At 36.0% G+C, this 22,828-nt stretch overlaps 1 protein-coding gene across 1 annotated transcript; it reads right to left on the reverse strand.

Annotated features, from left to right (window-relative positions):
* Window positions 1–15,585: 15,585 nt before the first annotated feature.
* On the reverse strand, window positions 15,586–20,968 carry LOC108222665 (pyruvate dehydrogenase E1 component subunit alpha, mitochondrial). Its single transcript, XM_017396551.2, has 9 exons — window positions 20,654–20,968; window positions 20,373–20,453; window positions 20,220–20,294; window positions 19,003–19,098; window positions 18,299–18,370; window positions 18,069–18,122; window positions 17,884–17,949; window positions 16,197–16,481; window positions 15,586–15,848 (listed from the first exon to the last, which is right to left on the reverse strand). Exons 1-8 carry the CDS (start codon window positions 20,699–20,701, stop codon window positions 16,455–16,457), a joined length of 519 nt encoding a protein of 172 aa, XP_017252040.2. The 5' UTR covers window positions 20,702–20,968; the 3' UTR covers window positions 15,586–15,848; window positions 16,197–16,454.
* Window positions 20,969–22,828: the final 1,860 nt, after the last annotated feature.

Raw genomic sequence — 22,828 nt, forward strand, 5'->3', positions numbered from 1 at the left:
GTTGTGAAAAGCGCAAGTCGGAGCTAAGCGGTGGGATGACCTTTTAGTAGGATTGAGTATTCGGTTCGGTTAACCGAATACCGAACCGAAATTACCGAACGAAATATTTCGGTACCTAATTCGGTTATGGTTTTCTGGCTATTTCGGTATTTCGGTTTTTTTACCGAATTAACCGAAAAAACCGAAATATTTAAAATAAAAAAATAAAATAAATAAATAAATAAATATATATATATATATATATATATATATTATACACATAAACATTTATTTTTTTATAGATTAATAGATAATAGAACTTAAAATATATACCATTTTAAACTAAAACTAACTCAGACTTCAGACTTGTATTTTGCTGTTTACTAAAAAATATATATATATATGCCTGACTTCAGATTAATAGATAATAGATCTTAATATATATATATGCCTGACTTGTTTTTGCTGAATTGTTTTCCACTTGTATTTTATTTGCTCCAAGTTTAATGTACCAAAGTCTAAACTTACTGGAATGATGCTATTGATGTACTGGTTTAAAACTTTAAATGATGTAGTGATATTTTTCTCCATTATTTTTGTGAATTTTTTCCATTATTTTTGTGATTTTTGCTCGCTGTTATAAAATTTCGGTTTTTTATTTCGGTATTCGGTTTTAACCGAAATAAAAAATTCGGTTCGGTAAAATAACCGAATTAAATTCGGTTCACTATTCGGTTATGGTTTTTGAGCTTATTCGGTATTTCGGTTATTTCGGTATTCGGTAATTCGGTTCGGTTTTTACCGAATACTCAGCCCTACCTTTTAGTGCTTAAGCGTTAAAACGGGCGTTTAAGCTGTTATTTTACACCAACTATGAGAAAGATTGTAGAAGGGGGGGGTTGAATACAATCTTTTACAAATTTAAAAGATTCAAGAATGATACACTAAAAACACAGTAAACAGAAAAACACCAAGTATTAAAAATACGGGTGGATTGAATGATCCACCCGTGAGATTTTATATAGAAGAATCTGTGGATTGTTTACAATTCGCACAGCTGCTGGTTCATCACTCAACAAGTTCTAACTCTCAGATTTTTCTCTCAAGTAATTTGAACAAGTTCAACTGATGCTACTAACTTGGTTATATACTCCAAGTTTTACAAAGCTTTTAGCTAGATTACAAAATGCACTCTAATCTAAAAACAATGCTGCACAACTTTGTCTTATGCATGCTTTCTGAGATGTCTTCATCTTTGACCATCATCTTGATTTGATCCAGATTGCACTGCATGAGATAAGTATGTTTCTGCTTCTTCTTTATTTTCCTAATTAGGCTTCCATGTCTATTTTAGTGTAATTCGATCCATGTGATTTGTCAGACTTAAGCTCTAGTCACTTTCAACTGCTCTTTGCTTCATCAGTTGAAAGTTCTGGTTACTTTCAACTGCTCTTGACTTCATCAGTTGAATGCCCGGCTCATCAGTTGAATGAATTACAAACTTCATCAGTTGAATGCTGTTCCAGTCTCATCAGTTGAATTCCTCAGCATCATCAGTTGAACACTTTGTCTTCAGTTGAATGCTTGATTTTCATCAGTTGAAACATCATCCAGTCTTCATCAGTTGAATAGTTACATCTCATCAGTTGAATATCCTTCACTTAGATAAAATTACATGGCATTGGATATTTACAATTAGCCATCCTATTCTACCCATCCGTTGATAATTCCCAAAGACAAGAAACATAACAATTACAACTGAAATTTGATAAAGGTTCTAAGTAAGACATGTTACAAAATGTTTATGTTATCATCAAAAATTATTGATTCCTAACAATCTCCCCCAATTTATGACTGGAGAAGATGCAGACATAAATTCTACACTTGATGATAACAAAAACATTAATAAAATAAAATGCAGAATTTAAATACAAGAGTTAGAAAAGATTACAGATGATTATGCTCCTCTAGACTGAGCAGTTACTTGTTCCTAGAAGATCTTCTTCTTCTGGACTTAAGTTTTTCTTCAAGAATATTGATTTGCTTCTGAAAGATCCTGTAGAACCATTCTTCATCACTATCTTGTCTGTTGAGTTTGGATTGGAGAGTCTTCAGAGTATTTAAGCTAGCAACCTTGAGTTGATCTTTAGGTCTGAAAAATCTCCTAACACCTTGATTGTCCCTAAATTCCATGACTGGAGTAGGTTCATGATGAATTTTCTTTCCAGTGTAAGGAATTTTCAGCCTTCTTTGTAGACTAGCATCTGAGTTCCATTCCTTCCTGATCTCAAGGATTCTCTTTAGTACCATTTGCTTTGCAGGTGGTGTAAATCCTCCAGTCCTCTTCATAGATCCATATATTTTTGTTAGAGAACTGAATCCCTCAGAATTCAGAACTCTGTGAAGAGGCCAGATGACATCACCCTTGTTTTTGTAAGAGAATACCAATCTTTCAGGTAACTTTGAAGTTGCTTCTATTCCTCTTACTTCTTGAAGATCATCCAGCTCCAACTCCAACTCAGAAATTTCTTCAATGTTAGCAATGATCAGATAGTCATCAGGATTTTCAGGTTCTTTTGGAGGTTTAGGAGGGTTAGCCATCCTCTTAGCCACAGACTTGACCTTCTTCTTTGGCTTGGAAGATTCTTGGACAAGAAAAGCTGGAATTGGAATATCTTCCAAGTCAATTGGCTCCTCCTTTGGCATTATTGGCTCATCATGGAAGTTGACATCTGGATGTACTACTGTGGTATCCTTGATTGGAGAAGAAGGCTTTGAGATAGGCTTTTCTGGCACTTCTTCTCTTCTCTTGGCTGCCTCAGGCATCTTAGTTTTAGATTTGACTCTCTTTTTCTTGGGAGAAGATTCAAGAGACAATCCTTTCTCATTTAAAAACTCAGCTGCCAACTCCTCTTCCAGCTCAATAGCATACCTTTCATCCACCTCTATCTGGTTCAAGGAGAGTTGGGATTCAAACTCCTCTTTTTCACATTCTCTGGCCACCTCTTCAGCTTTTGCAAATGAGTAGTGAGGATGGCCAGTTCCAATAAACAGCTTCTGGCCTTCTCTGTGGATGATGGCAAAATGAGCCTTTAAGGCCACATCTGCACAATCTTTATAACTTTTGATTTCTTGGCCCAAAAGCTTGTATTCATTTTTGTCAGGCCTGGCTAGTGGAAAGTAGATTGAGCTTGAGTCTTTTCCAGGCCTGGAGTAACCACAATTGTTTGGAAACAGAATTGGCTTGAACTCATTCAAAAATGATGGCTCACCCTTTTCTGTCTTGGAGGGAATAACAATCTCAGGTGTGATTACCCTGAGAATAGTGGTTGTGGTTGGAAAAGAGATTTGAGCTGTGGTGGCTGTAGAAGATGTAGATGATTTCTTGCCCAATTGAGCCACTCTCTTTGCAATGGAGTCCAATTCTTTCATCCTTTCAATCTTTTGCTTTTCCCTTTCAGTGTGGAAAGGAGGAGGAATTTGACTGATTAATTCTGCAGGAGTTGGTAATTCTTTCTCCCCCTTTTTGTTAGCAGCAAGTGTAAGGGATGGACTGGGAAGAGAAGCACCAGAGGCAAGAAGAAGATGTTGAAGGAGTCCAGTCTGAATTCTTTGATGCTGCAACATCTCATCCATCCTAGAGTTTAAGATATAGACATTGCCTTCCAGAGCTTCTACTTGCTTTTCCAATTGCAGTTGTTTTTGCTCAGAACCAGAAATAGCTGATTTGACCTGAGCTGGAAGCTTTTCATCAATTTGTTTGGTCAGATCAGTCTTAACAGAGGCAATGAGACAATTGAGATGCTCTATCTCTTTCTGAAAGTGGAGAGATTGATATTTGTGAAGCTTGAGGTTTTCCAAAGCTTGACTGGCAATGGTGGCAGAGATGGCTTGAGAGGAGGATGAGCTTCCAGGTTGTGATTGAAGAATGGTGGAGGCTTGCCTTTCCAGCTCCATGCTGACAACCATTGCATTTGCAGACTGCATGGAGAGCCATGAAGGTAGAGAAGTGGTAGGTTGTTCACCAAGGGATTCCTCAAGAGCATCATTGAGGTCTTCATCACTATCATCATATTGAAAATCATCTCCAGCATTGGCAGGCAGAGCTGTAAATGCCTCCTTTGCTCTAAGCATAGAAGATGTAGTGTGAATTAGATTAAGGTGCCTCTCAGCTGCTTGATTGTCCAATCTGGCAAAATCTTGAATGGAAGACATTCCATGAGTAAAAGTCTCAGGGTCTAGTGAAACACCATCCAATATGGATCTGTATTCAGCTTGAAACTCTTGTTCACTAAACCCTTCACTGACACCTGCATTTCTCTCAATTTCTCTCTTTTCTTGCATCAAGGGCTCCCCTTGGCTCACCACACAACTCACCTCTCCCTCACTTACCCTTACTAAAGGGTCACTCTTATCCTCTCCTTTTTCCTGGCTAGAAGAAAGTGCCAGACTCTCCACACCCTCTCCTTTTGCCAGCTCACTAGGCTGCCTCTCCACTCCATAGCTCACTCCACTCAATCCTAAAAGTGTTTGTGCTACCATGTGATCAACTGCTGTAGAAGAAGGTAAAGTAATTGAAGTAGCAGCAGTTGTCAACTGATGAGAGACATCAGTTGAAACATGAGTAGGGGATGCATTCAACTGATGAGAGCTGTTAAGCAGATCAGTTGAAGGACAAACACTTGTCAACTGATGAGGGAGATCAGTTGAAGAAAATGAAGAAATAGGTTTAGAGGCTGTGATAGTTGAGTCTGTGGTGATTGATTTTAATGGTATATCCACAGAGCACACTTTCACAAAAGAAGGAATTGGAAGAGAAAGATCCAACAAATCATCAAAATGATGATGATCAATCTCAGATGGGGGCTTCTCCATGAAATCCAAAGATGGAGAATTTACAAGTGTGGTGTGAATTAATTCCACATCCACAGAGGAGGTTGGGGATTGTGTTTGAGCAGTAGAGATGGTAAGATCATGAATATGGGTGATTGGTTGAGATGAAGAAGGGGGCTGTGACTCCACATTTATTGGAGTCACATCAATCTGACTTTGAGAAGTTAAAGGCATAAAATCCAGAATGGATGCCTGTGTGTGTGCAGAGTGCTTCAGTTTGTCACTTCTTAGCTTCTTTCTCCCATAGGCTTTTATTGGTGAAGAAGTGGTGTCCCTCCCCCTTTTTGACTGTGTCCTTGGCTGAGGACTGTTTTCAATAACAACATCCTTTTGGGAGGATGCTGCTAGGGATGTGCTTAAATCCATATTAACATCTACAGTCTTTTGGGAGACTGCAGAGTGGCTAGGCTGGTTAGCACTCACCTCTCCATCCTTATCCTTAGGGTTTCTTTGATGATCACCCTTTCCCTCCCCCTCACTTCCTCCAATCACACTCCCCTCAGGCTTGTGTTTCTTAGTTTTTACAACAGATGCCTTTTGGGAGGCATCTGAGGTTGCTTTAGAAGACTTGGTTTTAGAGGGTTTTGCTACTTGTGTAGGCTGTTGATGGGCCTCTTCAACAGCCCTGATAGCAGAAAGCAAAGAAGTTGAGGGTTGAGAGAGAGTAGTAGGAAAGCCATGTACCTCTTTGTGCTTTCCAGCCTCCATTGTTGGCAGGTACACCACCTCCAAGGAGGGGTATAAATTCATCCTAAAGAGGTCTTTAAAGACTCTCTTTTCCTGCACAAAACTGGGAAGCTTGGCTTCCTTGTTAGTAATAACTAGCTTATCATTGAGATGATTAGCTAGCATCATAAGAAATCTGACATAATATATATTCCTAGGTCTATCAGTTTTATCACCTAGTTTCTCCCCAATTTCTTGGATCATCAAACCACCAAAGTTGAAATATTCATTAGTCAGGTACATGTAAAGCATTTGTAAGATCTGGGAAGTAAGGGCATTAAAATTACTAATTTTACCAGAAAATGCTTTAATAAATGCATCACATAAGTAACTCCATTCTCTCCTAAGACCCCTTCTTTCTATTTTACCTAAGGCATCAGTTGGCAAAACATAATTCATGGCATAAAGTAAATTAACCAACTGATTATCACTAGGCAAAGATAAAACAGTATTTTCAGGAATCTTAAAGCATGCTTTCATAACATCAGCATTAACAGAGTAAGTTTTATTATTGACAGAGAAAGTTAGAGTTTCATGCTCACTATTAAACTCTGCAGAGGTCCACATTTCCTCAACTATTTCATGGTAGATGATGGGAGCTTCAGTCATAGCATAAGAGAGCTGACTTGACTTGATGAACTCCATCATCCTGTGATACTCCTTCTCCTCCACAGCCTTGGTATCCACAAATGACGCAAAGTTGTTCTTCTCATAGATAAACCCACTTGGTGCAGTGTACTTCTTCATTGGTGCCATTGCAGTTACAGAGAAAGCTTGAAGAAGAATTAGAACTTGTTTTTGCACAGAGAGAGAAGAGAGCTTTGAGAATTCGAAAGAGTAAGATGAAAAGAAATGAAAATAGATTAAAACACTTAAATACTTTCTCAGAAAATTGCTGTGATTGGCTGAGAAATTACCGTTGAGAAGAAATTACTCTTATTTATCTCTACAAAAATTACACACACGATCGTGTGTATAAAGTAAGTGAGAGACAAAAGAAATTTCAACGGCTCAGATCTGATAATGCTTTCAACGGATGAGATAAGCGCCTCTTTAAACTTCCTATTCAACTGATGAAGATCAGTTGAAGGCGTCTTCAACTGGTGTCATCAGTTGAATGAAAAACAACGCAAGAGGATATTGTTTCAAGCATCAGTTGAAACAATTTCACTAGTTCATCAGTTGAAATATTATAGACTTTATCCAGAATTATAATTAATTCAATTTTGATAAATCAAAATTAATCAAATTCTGGCTGCCAAATACAGAAAAATTCACTCTAAATTAGGAGAAATTTAACATACCTAATTTACTTACCAACCTTGTGAATGTGGATTCATCAAGAGGCTTTGTGAAAATATCTGCAATCTGTTCTTCACTTGGAACAAAATGCATTTCAACAGTACCAGCCATCACATGTTCTCTTATGAAGTGGTATTTGATGTCAATGTGCTTGGTTCTTGAGTGTTGTACTGGATTTTCAGTTATAGCAATAGCACTGGTGTTGTCACAAAATATTGGGATTTTTGAGAGATTTAATCCATAATCAAGTAATTGATTTCTCATCCACAATAATTGTGCACAACAGCTTCCAGCTGCAATGTACTCAGCCTCAGCTGTAGAGGTTGATACAGAGTTTTGCTTTTTGCTAAACCAAGAAATCAATCTGTCACCAAGAAATTGACAGGTGCCAGTTGTACTTTTTCTATCAATTTTGCATCCTGCAAAATCAGCATCTGAATATCCAATTAGATCAAATCCAGAGTCTTTAGGGTACCAAATACCAAGATTTGGTGTTCCCTTAAGATATCTGAATATTCTTTTTATAGCAATAAGATGTGATTCTTTAGGATCAGATTGAAATCTAGCACAGAGACATGTAGAAAACATAATATCTGGTCTACTAGCTGTCAAATATAAAAGCGAACCAACCATGCCTCTATAATTAGAGATGTCCACAGATTTCTCATTGGGACTTAATTCTAATTTAGTGGCTGTTGGCATGGGAGTCTTAGCTTCTTTGCAATCCAATAAATCAAACTTTTTAAGTAGATCATAAATGTACTTAGTTTGATTTATGAATATACCTTCCTTTACTTGTTTAACTTGTAAACCAAGAAAGTAGGTGAGCTCTCCCATCATGCTCATTTCATACTGACTTTTCATTAGATTAGCAAACTTTTTGCAAAGTTTCTCATCTGTAGAACCAAAAATTATGTCATCTACATAGATTTGAACCAGAATAAAGGCACCATTTACATTCCTGTAAAATAGTGTTTTATCCACAGTTCCTCTAGAAAAATGATTATCTAACAAGAATTGAGACAGAGTGTCATACCATGCCCTTGGTGCTTGCTTTAGTCCATAGAGTGCTTTTAATAAAAAGTAAACATACTCTGGAAATTCTGGATCTTCAAAACCAGGAGGCTGACTGACATATACCTCCTCTTCCAGTTCACCATTTAGAAAAGCACTCTTGACATCCATTTGATAAACTTTAAAATTTGCATGAGCAGCATAGGCCAGGAAGATTCTTATTGCTTCCAGTCTTGCAACTGGTGCAAAGGTCTCATCAAAATCAATTCCTTCAGATTGAGAGTACCCTTTAGCAACAAGCCTTGCCTTGTTTCTGGTGACAACTCCATTCTCATCCACCTTGTTTCTGAATACCCACCTTGTTCCTACAATAGTTCTGTTTTTAGGTTTGGGTACCAGCTTCCAAACATTGTTTCTCTCAAATTGATTTAATTCTTCTTGCATAGCAAGAACCCAATCAGCATCTTTGAGAGCATCTTCTATGACTTTAGGTTCATCCTGTGAAAGGAATGCACTGTACAAACACTCATCTTGAGTTGCTCTTCTTGTTTGTACAGATGCATTTGCATCTCCAATAATTAGCTCAAAAGAGTGATCCCTTGTCCACTTTCTTTGTGGGGGAAGTGATTGTCTTGATGATGTGGCTTCATTGTTGAAGTTCAGGTTTCCATGTTGGAAAGCTCCCCCTAAATTTGACATCTCATTATTTCTAGACTGATTGAAACTTTGAGACATTCTTTCAACTGATGATCCTTGAGGTGTTTCAACTGATCCCTCCAATGTAGTTTCAACTGATGCTTCAGTTGAATTTCCAGTTGCAGTTGTTCCTTGCACTAGAGAGTCATCAGTTGGAATATTAATTCCAGGATTAATTCCAACATTTTGAATAATGTCATCATCATCATCACTGTCATACAGATCACCTTCACCTTCATTTTCAAATCTGAGATTATCATGAAATCCTTCATCTGAGAATCCTTGAATCTTCTTATCATCAAAAACCACATGGATTGATTCCATAACAATGTTGGTTCTCAGATTATATACTCTAAATGATTTTCCATCAGAGTATCCAACAAAAATAGCTTCATCTGCCTTGGCCTCAAATTTTCCAAGATTTTCACCTTGATTTCTTAGAACATAACACTTGCATCCAAATACATGAAGAAAGCTAATTGTTGGCTTCTTTCCTTTGAAGAGTTGAAAGGGAGTTAGATTATGAGGTTTGGTAATTAGTGAAATGTTTTGAGTGAAGCAAGCAGTGTTCACAGCTTCAGCCCAAAAATAGGTTGGAAGTTGAGCTTCATTAATCATGGTTCTTGCAGCCTCAATAAGAGTTCTATTTTTCCTTTCAACAACACCATTTTGTTGTGGAGTTCTTGGTGCAGAGAACTCATGAGTAATTCCCTCTTCTTCACAAAATTCTTTCATCACAGAGTTCTTGAATTCTGTCCCATTGTCACTTCTTATCCTTCCAACTTTGACATCTGGATTGTTGTTTAATGCCTTGATATGATTGATGATGATTTTCCCAGCTTCATCCTTAGAATGCAGAAAGAAAGTCCAAGTGAATTTTGAAAAATCATCAACAATCACTAGGCAATATTTCTTCTTTGAAATAGACATGATGTTAACTGGTCCAAACAAATCCATATGCAAGAGCTGAAGGGGCTTCACAATTGATGAAAGAGTTTTGCTTTTGAAAGAGCTTCTCTTTTGCTTTCCTAGCTGACAGGCTCCACAAAGTCCATCTTTTGAGAATTCCAGCTTTGGTAGACCTCTTACCAAGTCCTTCTTTACTAACTCATTCAAGGTTTTGAAATTTAGATGAGACAATCTCTTATGCCATAGCCAACTGTCATCTGAGCTTGCTTTGCTGAGAAGGCAAGTGATAGATTCAGACTTGACAGAATTGAAGTCAGCTACATACACATTTCCTTTTCTTTGTCCAATCAGAACCACATTGTTGTCATCTCCTTTGGTGACAACACAGGCTGCAGAAGTGAAATTTACTTTGTAACCTTTGTCACAGAGCTGACTGATGCTAAGCAAGTTGTGCTTAAGACCAGACACCAATGCAACTTCATCAATGATGACATTCTCTCTTGCAATCAAGCCATATCCCATAGTATATCCTTTGCTGTCATCTCCAAAGGTAATGCTAGGGCCAGCTTTCTCCACAAACTTTGTGAGCAGGGAGGAATCACCAGTCATGTGCCTGGAGCATCCACTATCCAAGTACCACAAATTCTTCTTGTGGTTTCCCTGCACACATTTCACAAACAGATCAAGTTGATTTTGGTACCCAAATTGCTTTGGGTCCAGATTTGTTAGTCTTAGCAGCCTTTTCCACCTTCTCAACCTTTTCCTTGGATTGAATAGGTTCAATCTTTGGTTTTGGTTGAGAAACTGGAATATCAACTTTGTTTCCAAACACAGGCCTTTGAGGCATGCATACATTGTTCATTCCATGCAAATTTGAATGAAATTGAGGCATGTTAAAGGCATTGAAATAAGGATTGAACATATATGGCATGTTAGGCTGAGAATAAGGATTGTGAGGCAATAAACCAGGCATCATATTCATAGCAGATAAATTCATGTGAGGAACAGATGTCATAGGAATAGGCAAAGACAAATTAGGAGCAATCACAGTTTTACAATTAGCAGATAAATGATTTACACTACCACACTTACTGCAGGTTTTCCTAAGAGCACTAGCATTGGGAGTGTAATTGGTGTGCTTGTTAACTCCTATTTTGCCATTTCTATTTCCTTTCTTCTTTTTAGTCTCCTCAGATTTATGCTCACTAGTATCCAACTTCTTCTTGTTCTTGTTACTGGAATTAAGAGTGTTATTAACACTATTACTGGTCTCAGAAGAACTATTCTCACCTTTAACAAAATTCTTTTTAACAGGACCATATTTCTTGTTAAGCTTCTTGAGAACACTCTTGTCAACTGATGAGTTTTTGTTCAACTGATGACTCTTATCAGTTGAGACTTTGCCTTTCAACTGATGATCATCATCAGTATTCTCATCACCTGAACTGTTCTCAGATATCTCAAGCACTTTCTTATTCTTCTTCCATTCATTCTCCACAAAGGTTTCTCTGCCTTGCATGTTAATGATATTGGTGGAAACATCTCTACCAGATTTCCATTTGGCAATGATCTCTTGTTCCTTATCAAGCTGCTTTCTTATGATCTCTTCTCTCTTCAGAACAACCAAGAGATCATCCTTGGCTGTCTGACACTCAATCTTCATCTTCTCAAATTCAATAAATTGAGCTTCTAAGGCACTGTTTCTATCACTAAGAAAGGTGTTAGCTTCCTTAATTCTACTGTTTTCCTTAGTAAGAGATTTTAAAGAAACATGCAAATGATACAGTTCAGTAGACATTTCATTAATGGTAGCATTGCATTCATCTTTAGTTAACTCAACTAGGTTTGTAGTGAATACCTGACTACTGCTTCCAGTGTTTTCTTCTTGATCTGTGGAGTTGGCCATTAGAGCTAGATTGACAAACTCCTCCTCTTCATCAGAATCATCTCCAGCTGCCCAATCATCCTTTGTGATGAATGCTCTTTCCTTTTGTTTGAGAAGTTCATAATATTTCTTTTTGTAGTCAATGTTTTCACTTGACTTCTTCTCAACTTTAGGCTTTCTGCACTCATTTGCAAAGTGACCTGCATTCCCACAGTTGAAGCACTTGAATTTTGATCTATCAACCATGCTTCTATCAGACTTGGGATTGCCTTTAAAAGATTTTGCTGAATTAAAATTCTTTTTGAATTTCAGTTTGGAGAATCTTCTTGACAGGAAGGCTAGATGTTCATCAATTCCATCACTTTCTTCACCAGAATCAGCTACTTCTTTCTCCTTTCTTCTTCCTTTGCTTGACTCTGAGCTCTCCTCTTTGACCAACTTCTCAGTTTCTTCAACTTGAGACTTTCCCTTGTCCTTGACAGTATCCTCCAGAGATGCAACTAGAGCCACAGATGAATGCCCTTTCTTTTGGCTTTTCTCAATCTCTTCATCTTGCTCCATTTCAAGCTCATAAGTCTTTAAGGTTCCATACAGTCTCTCTAGAGTATAGTCTTTAAACTCTTGTGTATTTCTGAGAGAGACTGTCATGGGTTTCCATTCTTTGGGAAGAGCTCTTAAGAATTTCAAGTTTGAATCCTTAACTTGATATACTCTTCCAAAGAGCTTTAGACCATTTAACAGTTTTTGAAATCTGTTAAATGTATCACTCAAACTTTCACCAGCCTTGAAATGGAATGACTCATATTGCTGAATCAGAAGCTGCATTTTGTTCTCTCTCACTTGCTCATTTCCTTCACAGATGGTCCTGATGGTGTCCCAAACTTCTTTAGCACTTGTGCAGCTAATAACACTGTCAATCATTTCTTGATCCAAACCATTGAACAGAAGGTTCATGGTTTTCTTGTCCTTGTGCACTTCTTCAGTATCTTCTTGAGAATATTCATGGATAGGTTTTGGAATCATCTTACCTACCATGTCTTCACCATCAGCTCCCATACTTGTGCAGACCTTCATGGGGACATGAGGTCCTTTTTCAATGCAGTTCACATAGCTTTCATCAATGGACAACAGATGCAGATGCATTCTCACTTTCCAGTGAAAATAGTTGTCTTTGTCAAGAACAGGAATCTTCACTCCAGCATCCTTCTTTCCCATCTTTCTCTAGCAGTGTTGATCTTTTTCCCTGTTTGTTGGGAACCTCGCTCTGATACCAATTGTTATTTTACACCAACTATGAGAAAGATTGTAGAAGGGGGGGGTTGAATACAATCTTTTACAAATTTAAAAGATTCAAGAATGATACACTAAAAACACAGTAAACAGAAAAACACCAAGTATTAAAAATACGGGTGGATTGAATGATCCACCCGTGAGATTTTATATAGAAGAATCTGTGGATTGTTTACAATTCGCACAGCTGCTGGTTCATCACTCAACAAGTTCTAACTCTCAGATTTTTCTCTCAAGTAATTTGAACAAGTTCAACTGATGCTACTAACTTGGTTATATACTCCAAGTTTTACAAAGCTTTTAGCTAGATTACAAAATGCACTCTAATCTAAAAACAATGCTGCACAACTTTGTCTTATGCATGCTTTCTGAGATGTCTTCATCTTTGACCATCATCTTGATTTGATCCAGATTGCACTGCATGAGATAAGTATGTTTCTGCTTCTTCTTTATTTTCCTAATTAGGCTTCCATGTCTATTTTAGTGTAATTCGATCCATGTGATTTGTCAGACTTAAGCTCTAGTCACTTTCAACTGCTCTTTGCTTCATCAGTTGAAAGTTCTGGTTACTTTCAACTGCTCTTGACTTCATCAGTTGAATGCCCGGCTCATCAGTTGAATGAATTACAAACTTCATCAGTTGAATGCTGTTCCAGTCTCATCAGTTGAATTCCTCAGCATCATCAGTTGAACACTTTGTCTTCAGTTGAATGCTTGATTTTCATCAGTTGAAACATCATCCAGTCTTCATCAGTTGAATAGTTACATCTCATCAGTTGAATATCCTTCACTTAGATAAAATTACATGGCATTGGATATTTACAATTAGCCATCCTATTCTACCCATCCGTTGATAATTCCCAAAGACAAGAAACATAACAATTACAACTGAAATTTGATAAAGGTTCTAAGTAAGACATGTTACAAAATGTTTATGTTATCATCAAAAATTATTGATTCCTAACATAAGCGGTTTTTAAAGCGGGTCACTAATTCTAGCTTTCGGTCGATGCTCCTTGATCTTATCAATTCTGTAATGTTTTTGTCTTTTGGGGAATTAGCCGCTCAGTGTGTTTTTTAAACACTGCGGCGCTTAATCGGTCAAAGCCCGCTTAATCGGGTTTTGACCCGCTTAATCTATTAAAACGCACAATGACCTGATTTAGCACTAATCAGTGCGTCTTTCTCCCGCTTCCGCTTAAGCGTCCGCTTAATACGCATTTCATAACACTGCTTTTTGTAGTTAAAGTGACAAAACTTTGACTGAAATTTTATATATTTAAATAATGAAAAAGAATTATAAAAATATATTATTCAAATCTATATTTATTCTATTCTGAGATGTATTTTTTAATTTTTAGAGATCATATAAGAACAATTACTCATTATCAGTCAAAATTTACGGGGGTGTATTCGATTGGGATTTTAATCGATTGTTTTTAGTTTATGGATTTTAATGGATTGTATGTGATTTTGATTTTGTGCGGATTCTTGATCAAATGTCGCAGAGTTGATAGGATTTAACGAGAATGCTTCAAAATCCCATTGATTTTGGTGGGATTTCAAAAAACTTAAAATACACTAAAGAATGCCACAAAATCCATCATTTTATGACATCCAAAAAAATCCATCAGCATTTGAATACCATCAGATTTTAATGGATTTTAAACAATCCCAATTAAATACCATCGGATTTTAAAGCATAATTTAAAATCCCAATCGAATACCACCAGATTTTGTAGCATAATTTAAAATCCCAATTGAATACCTCAAGATTTGAATGGATTTCAAACAATCCCAATCGAATACCCTCGGATTTCATGAATGTAAAAAAATGCTTTAAAATCTCAATCCAATACACCCCTCTTAGTTAATTTGATCATAAAAAGTCAAATAAGAAGGGGGAGAGGGAGTAGAAAATATTAATATACATACATACACACACACACATATATACATACATACATATATATATATATAAACAAACCAAGCCTAACAAATATCATGTATAATTAATTTAATATCATTTTTGTCTTGAAATTAAAAATATTCGCACATGTGATTTATTTTGAAGATATTTTACCTCACGACATTGGTAAAAATTTGATAGAGATACTGTTTACCAGTATTTTCTTAAATGAATAATAAAAATTTATTCACTAATTAATACCGAAGATATGGGTTTTATACTTTTCGTACATTAGTACTTGTACATATTTATACGAAAGGCGGGAAGAATTATTTGATGTAAAATCCTTTTCTTTAAATTAAATATACAGTATTTTCTAAAATGTTTTATGAAAACATAAAAAATTTATCTTTGTAGGAAATTACTGTAAAGACATATAATAATATGATTTGTTAAAATTATATTTGTAATTGAAATCAATCAACAATCTAAAACTTAAAATTTAATAATTTATCTTTAATTACGTAACAAATTACTTAATATATATGGGCTAATATATTATAAAACCATAACGAATTTTAAGAAAACACAATTTTTTGATAAATTTCGAAATAATCGTTGATAAATATTAGGGGCCGTTTGGATTGCTGATGGGAATGGGAATCGGATTTGGGAATGAGGTTACCGAAGTTGTTTGGATTGCGCTGGAATCGGAATCCATTAACAAAATGAAACTGTTTGGATTACTCTGGAATGGGAATGAGAATGAAATTATTATTTTTTGGTTAAAATAAAAAATTTCTACTCCCTCCATCCCAAATTAGACGAGCCTTTTGGAAAAAAAAATTTATCCCAAAATAGCTCCCTTTTCAATGCATATTTATCAACCATCTTACATCTTTATCCTCTCATATTTATTATTTCAATGTGCCACTAGCTAATATATAATAAGAAGTCAACGTAATAAATATGGGCAAAAATAGAAAAAGAAACAACCATTTAATACTTCTTAATATGTGTGAAATGAGCAAAAGGCTCATCTAAATTGGGATGGAGGGAGTATTAAAAAATCATTGAATATAAATATTTAAAATCAACTCTTCAACCCGGACCAAGTAACCATCCCGCCATCCCTTCTCACTCTTCCAATTTATATCAATAGCCACTTCTTGAAGAGTTTCAATGAGTGCACGATCCTCCTCATCACTCCAATTCCTCTTGTTCTACCCTCTTCCAGTATTCATACTATACATAAAAATTCAGGAAAAGACATATTAGCATTTAAAAAGTTTGTCGTGAATAATTGGACAATGACCCACGTAACAAAGTGATATTTTAATCAATAAAAACACATTATGAACTGGTTAACTCAAATCAAAACATTGAAGAACATAACTTGTTCAATTCAGCTATAATATTATCACTTAGACATTTAATCAAACACTTTGATACCAGTTTTCATGAACACACAGCACACACAGACTCATAAATTGCATAAATGACTGGCATAAATGGTGAGCCAATTTACACAAATATATGCATATATTTCTGATGAGTGTATAGATATGATGAGAGTTTTGTGCAAATAGTTACCTTGGAATCAGCTTTGACTATCGAGCAATCTGATGTAGAGACGGAGTGTGGAGAGAGATTGGGAGAGATGGAGAGGAGAGACGGAGAGGACTGCGATTCTATTTTGGTAACCCGGGGTAGAGGCCAGGTGTGTGTTAACAGGTATGGGTTCCCATTCTCCTCTCTTAAAAATTTAATCCAAACACAATGTTATGGAATGGGAAGCCCATTCCCGTTTACCAAGCCCATAAACCCCTGACCAAACACCCCCTTGATACTTTAAGCATGTAATCCATACCACAACCTCTGCAAAAAGCAATACTGAGAGTATAAGCTACAAACTGCTGATTACCCAGAATTATGGTTCCATATTGTTTTTTAAAGATTTCTTGTTTTACATTGTTGATTGATTATATAATTTATGTTCATACCAATTAATTTTTTGGAAAATATAACACACATCCAAAGGAAAATTATCAGGTGTGCTGGGTGCAACACCCTACACAAGGCCGTATACACTATGCTATTAGCTAGTGGATCAGCAAGCTCACAAATGTTTGCAGGGTTCTGAAATATTATGTTTTTTTTAACATAAAAAAGCCACTTAAAGGCTCTTCCCAAGCTGTATACACTATGCTATTAGCTAGTGGATCAGAAAGCTCACAAATGTTTGCAGGGTTCCGAAATATTATGTATTCTTTCACATAAAAAAGCCACTTAAAGGCTCTTCCCAGACGGGCACCAAGTAGTATTACATCGCATAAAGAACTTTTTGCCAGAATTAAAAGTGCCAGTGTGATATATAATCATGTAGAATGGAGGTGTCTGGATCAGTATCATTGCAATGTATTTGAATCATTGTAAACTTCACATTCTTCCTAAGTAGCATGGAATCAAATAATCAATACATAATTGATCAAACTTGTGGTAAACTCATGATTGATCCATTTCTATTTCAAGAGGTCTATATTTAATAACAATATTGATGAGAACATTACCCGGAAACTTTAGGCGGTTGTGTCTATTTGCTTAAATTTGGGGGTCAACTTTGTAATAAACTATTCCCTCCGTCCCCTTTTACATGTCCATTTTGACTTTTGACCAGTCAAATTGACTATATTTTGACTGAATTTTACATGTATTAGATAATTGAGAAAAATAATAAAAATTATACCATTAGAAAGTATATTTAGTCTACTTTAATATACAACTTTCAGATTTTAAAAATAACAAGTAGATAATTTGTAATGTCTAATCAAAAATTGGTCAATTTGACTCCTCGAAAAGCAAAATGGACATGTAAATGGGGACGAAAAGGGAGTAATAATTTATCATTGGAGTTCACATTCAAGATTATAAGAAGACTGTAGCCGAATTGTTTGATTCGCCAAATATTACACTGAGCTCCAGAGGTTTTTGTTAAAAAAAAGAAGCAACAACTTTTGGGACAAAAAAATTCTCTACAGCTCCTGAGCTTTTTTGTATTATAGCAGAGAAAATTATGGAGAAAAAAAAAAGATATAAGGGAATTATCTAAGAAGTCTTGTGAGGGATAAGATTTATTCATAAACACACCCAGATCAACACGACTTCAGCACAAAATGTACTAGTAAAAGACTAAGAGGTGCAGAAGACAATAGATGATGGGTGGAGGAAAGAATGAGAGACAAAACATATAATTTTCGTAACCAATATGATAAAATTATACCTCAATTCCAAAACCTTTCACGCAGACATTGGTGAATAGCTCGGAAGGATCCGGCATAGGGCTTTCCTTCAACCACATAGAACAATAGAAAGTTAATACTAGTATTTGAGTCCGACAAGCCACCAGGACTGTTAAAATAAGTTCAGAATAACCTCAAGAATACAGGAAGAAACCATGATTTATACCTTGGCTTGAGCAATAGCTTCGTCAACTTCTTTTCGCTTTTCCTTCTCAATATCCTGAATAAGTAACCGAATGTACATGTGAGTTCATCATACAGTACTTTTGATATTGCAAAGGCAGCAGTGCACAGCTCAAAACTATGATCATGAACATTACAGCAAGTCTGGTAGCTAGATATAAAAAATAAGGTGATTTGTGATGGAAGAGATTCTAACTAAACATCCATAATTACCTCCAACTCTTTCTCAGTAGCTATGTCATGAGCTAGTATTAGCTTTCGTATTCTTTCAATTGGATCACGCTCCTGCAGGTAATATATAACATTCAAAAAGCATGAGCGGTTGAGTTTTAAGAAAAATGGTAAATATTTTGTTGACTAAATAACCCTAACACCAAGCGTCCAAAGCCAGCCATTGTGCCAAACAAGGAAAAAAGTAACTTGCATATTCACATTTTTAACTACATCCATAATCACATGGCCACTTATGTTTCAAGAAAATAAACTTCTCAGACATTCATTTTTAATACTCAAGATATATACACATTAACCTTGAAAACTGATTAAAACATTGTTCCCAGTGGTACACATTCTTCATCCCTGCATGAAATGGCTAATCTAATAATTTAGATCCTAAGGCCTCAATTTCTTTCAATAATGCCAGATCAAAACTAAGGCATAGGGCTTAAATGTTTAATTTTCCAACATCACGCTCAGACCTAGCAAGGAAACCGATACATGTCTTGTTGCATGACATTTAAGTTAGCTGCCAAGGTATTCGGGTCTAGTCCTAAGGTAGCAATGTCTGTGGACCAAGAAATTTATCACCCTATACAAACATCACTTAGTCCCTATACCCCCCGAACAATTGTTTTTTGCATAATAAACGAACATGGCATAATAAAAACATCAAGGAGATATTTTTGGAGCATATTAACCTGTCGAATACCACTGATCTCATCACGTGTACGATATGTGCTGCCAGGATCGGACATAAAGTGATCATGGTTCCTATAAGTATCCATTTCAAGGATCTGGATGGAGAGACAGAGGATAAAAATCAATACACTCATATACTGACATGTGACATGATTCAATATTACACAAAAATCAATACACTCATACTGACATGTGAGCAGCAAGTGCATAAAGGAGAATGCTGAAAAGCCACTATGTTTAAGAACAGGTTCAGCTCACATTATCAAATGCCCCTTCACAGATATTAATCATCTTTCTACAGTATTACAGTGTCAATTTCAACATATATGCAACTTATGAGGGTGGAAGCAAGGAAAGGCGAGTCAATTGACAGTTTGGCCAGGCGAGCAGTCCGCTAGGGATAAGTTCCAAAATGATGATAAATATGTGTGTCTGTTTGGGTGAACAACATAACCTATAGAATAAAAAACAAAACAACATTTATGATATTCTATTATTTTATTCCAATTTACAAAACATTCATCATTCAGTTAAGTTATTACATAATCTAATACTAAGCCTTGATGGACTAAATTTCAGTGAAAAGGTTTTATTGAATGAGAACCCAAAATGTAAGGGGGGCTATTTGGAATATGAAATTTTCTGCCTTAATCCAAACTGCTAGTCACTTAGTTGAGTCTCTTGACTTGTCGGAGATTGGAGTGTCAAACTATTAAACATTAGGAACATGGAGATTTTATCCTATTATTTGAGATGCCTAAAAGGACACAAAATAAATTATCTGTGAAGAAATTCTTTTGGTAGCAAAAGATAACCATAAAACTTAAGTTAAACATGATTTTGTAAAATAATTTACATATCCCCTTTTTTTGTTCTCATATTTTTACTTGCGCCGAGTATGGCAATGAAATCGTCTCTAAGCTGGTCAGAGTGTTCTCACTCTAGTCAAAGGATCACGCACAGAATAACTGTCATGTCAAACACAGTACAACCAAAAGCCATATGTCCGATTTACATAATTTAGTTATCGGACTAGTCAACAACAAAACCAGCGCGTTGAATACTAAAATACATGCCTATATGTTTCTTAATGATTTTTTAAAGCTTAAAATAAGCAACTGTTTCTTCATTCTATTACTCTAACTAAACTTTCATGGCCACAAAATTTAATTTTCTAGTAACATCCAGATAAAGATGTACAAATTCAAGAAAATACCTTCTTGTGATCACTTTCTTTGTAACCGAAGTAATCTCTAGCAAGATCAAGGATAACAGCATCTAATTCAACTACCTGAAAACATTAGAAAATACATATATAATAAATCACATAACACAATATTTATGAAAAAGCAATATGGCCGGGAAATACCTCAATGCTTAAACATTGAAGGCTCTGATGAAGAAACATAGGAAGCAACCCTGCTCCAAGACCAATTACAGCTGCTTTCACCTACCACAACAAGGCATCTCAAAATCAAATCATTGGTAACCAGAAAATAAAACTCCCTCGTAGAAATGAACCCTATACGCACAATTTTTCGAAGTTTAGGTGGTCGTCTGAGATTCTTATAACTCTCAAGCAGTTACATACTTAAATTATTGTTTATATGTGATGACATAGACAAAAAAACAATTCAAACTGATCCTCACCTTTCCTCCACTAAACGACACGGTTTCGAGGAAGGAAGATATCAACATAAGCCCAGAAACTGTTCCAGTGTGATAGGAACTCGCCAAATAGTCGTGATCAATTTCCGGAGCACTGTTTTCTTAAATAACATTATTAAACAAAGCAAAGAAATACAAAATGTGAAAATACTTCCAAATCAGATGACAGATATTTAGCAGTAACATTTATGGGCAACAAATAGAAACACTTATTTGTGTTGGCATAGATGTTCACTCAACTTCTTTTTCCCATATAAGAAAAGAGGGGATCGGAAGCAACTGAAGGGTGGATATCAAATCTTTTTCCAAAGACAGCCTATCCCCTAGTCCAAAATTAATTAGTTAAAGAGAATTTCTTACAATTAGGTACTTACTCGATACGGAGGTGGACACCGACAGAACTGGTTTTGAGATATAATATTATAAATTTGATAAATGATACACTTAAATTAGTATCTACTATCAGTATATACAAATGTTGCAGGAACAATATATTGAAGTTTTATTTAAAAACATATCCACCTTTGGAACATGTAGAACCTCGTAGTTATGTTGATTGATTGAACAATAATCGACAAAAGGGACCATGCGTTGTACATATCTATTTACTGATTACGACAAAGGCGAGCATTTTGCAAAGCTAAATGCAAGAAAGAAAAAGATATTTGCATCCTCCGTTAATAGAAAATAAAAAAAACCAGCCTGGCAACGGGGTGTTATCTTCAACCCAATGACATAAATTATAGCTGTATACATACATAACAGAAGAACAAGAGCCATTACCATTTACAGGTGACATGTTGGAAGATTTTCCTTTCTGATTCCCTCTCTTTCTAGATTTCGAAGATGAACCAGATTTTTTGGGCTCTTTCTCATTGACAGTTTTTTACATTCTTCTCTTGTTAGGAAAGCTTCTGACTGAACTAAACCCATAGATCTTTCGAATGTAAGACGACGAAATATCAACTCTTCTGATGGAAATAGACGACTAACATCATCATCAAGATTTTTATAGATAACATCATCAACGATGACTGGACCAGTCAAGGCAGAATCAACCTAAAAAACAAAATCAAACATTAGAAAAGATCACAAACATTAGAGCTAATCAAAACATATGCACTTCTCTTACAAATGTAGATTGGTAGATATAGGCATCTCAAATCGTCAATCAAATCAATGACAGTCACATCAACAGTAAACTAAATATAAGTTCAGAAGTTCAAGGTCATCCTTATACTAGATTAACAAGATTCATGCAAATTTGTAAAACCAAAATTCACCAGATGATCGTGATATTAATAAGTTTTTTAAGCTTCGAATGCAATTTGCTACTATCAAACAAGGAATTCAAAACCAAGCAGCTAACTACTTTTAGAGAGGAGCATTTTGTAAACAGTATCACTTTTTTACTCTGGCTAATTTTCTGGTCAGATAAATGTCTTTCACTTCTTACATCACTGATGGAATTGTTGTAACAGATGGCTCAAATTACACTAGATAATATGTTGCACATTTGATTAAAGAAGGTATCATACATCAACTGAGCATAGTCTAGAAAGTAAGAAACTACATCTTTATGCAGGTACCTAACAAAACCATTGTTAAATACAAGTAAACATACATAAAAATCTGGCAAGTATATTCGTCAAGCATTTGGTTCCGAACAGCTTCAGGATTTTCCGATATAATTTCGTCCATATGAGGTCCGGCATATCGAACGAAAGGCCCGGTGCCCATGACATGATGCACTTCGGTCATTCCTCCGGTGACCATTCCTACTACAAATCCCCCGCAATTAACCACGGGTGCACCAGAGTAACCGACACCCATATCCCCCCTAATCTCAAAATAAATCATATTTTCATCGTACATTTTCATCACCTTTTTAGGCCTTCTATTGTTCACAAGCCGTGGACGAAGGTCCATTCCTGCCCATCCTTCGGATGACCACGAGTCCCTAATAACTCGGACTCAGTTAATAACTCACGATTTCTCGAACGAGGAGGGAATGTCAGTTTCGAAGTAGCTGTTTTCCCATGAACGATAAGCACAACCATGTCTGAACGCTCCAAATAACGAGCAACTATAGCTGGATAGGCAAATGAATCGTTGTGAAAATACACCTTCACCCTCTTTTGAATCTCGTCCACAGTT

The sequence above is a fragment of the Daucus carota genome, chromosome 5 (assembly GCF_001625215.2).
Source record: "Daucus carota subsp. sativus chromosome 5, DH1 v3.0, whole genome shotgun sequence".
Taxonomy (NCBI): domain Eukaryota; kingdom Viridiplantae; phylum Streptophyta; class Magnoliopsida; order Apiales; family Apiaceae; genus Daucus; species Daucus carota.

Excerpts from the sequence above, each read along its gene's own strand:
- LOC108222665 (XM_017396551.2), bottom strand. The coding sequence starts at position 20,701 with ATGTTGATATCTTCCTTCCTCGAAACCGTGTCGTTTAGTGGAGGAAAG. Across the intron at positions 17,950-18,068 it reads AAGCTATTGCTCAAGCCAAG|GAAAGCCCTATGCCGGATCC; the intron begins GTATAAATCATG and ends ATGTGGTTGAAG. Across the intron at positions 16,482-17,883 it reads TGAAAGGTTTTGGAATTGAG|AGGTTGTGGTATGGATTACA; the intron begins GTATAATTTTAT and ends TGCTTTTTGCAG.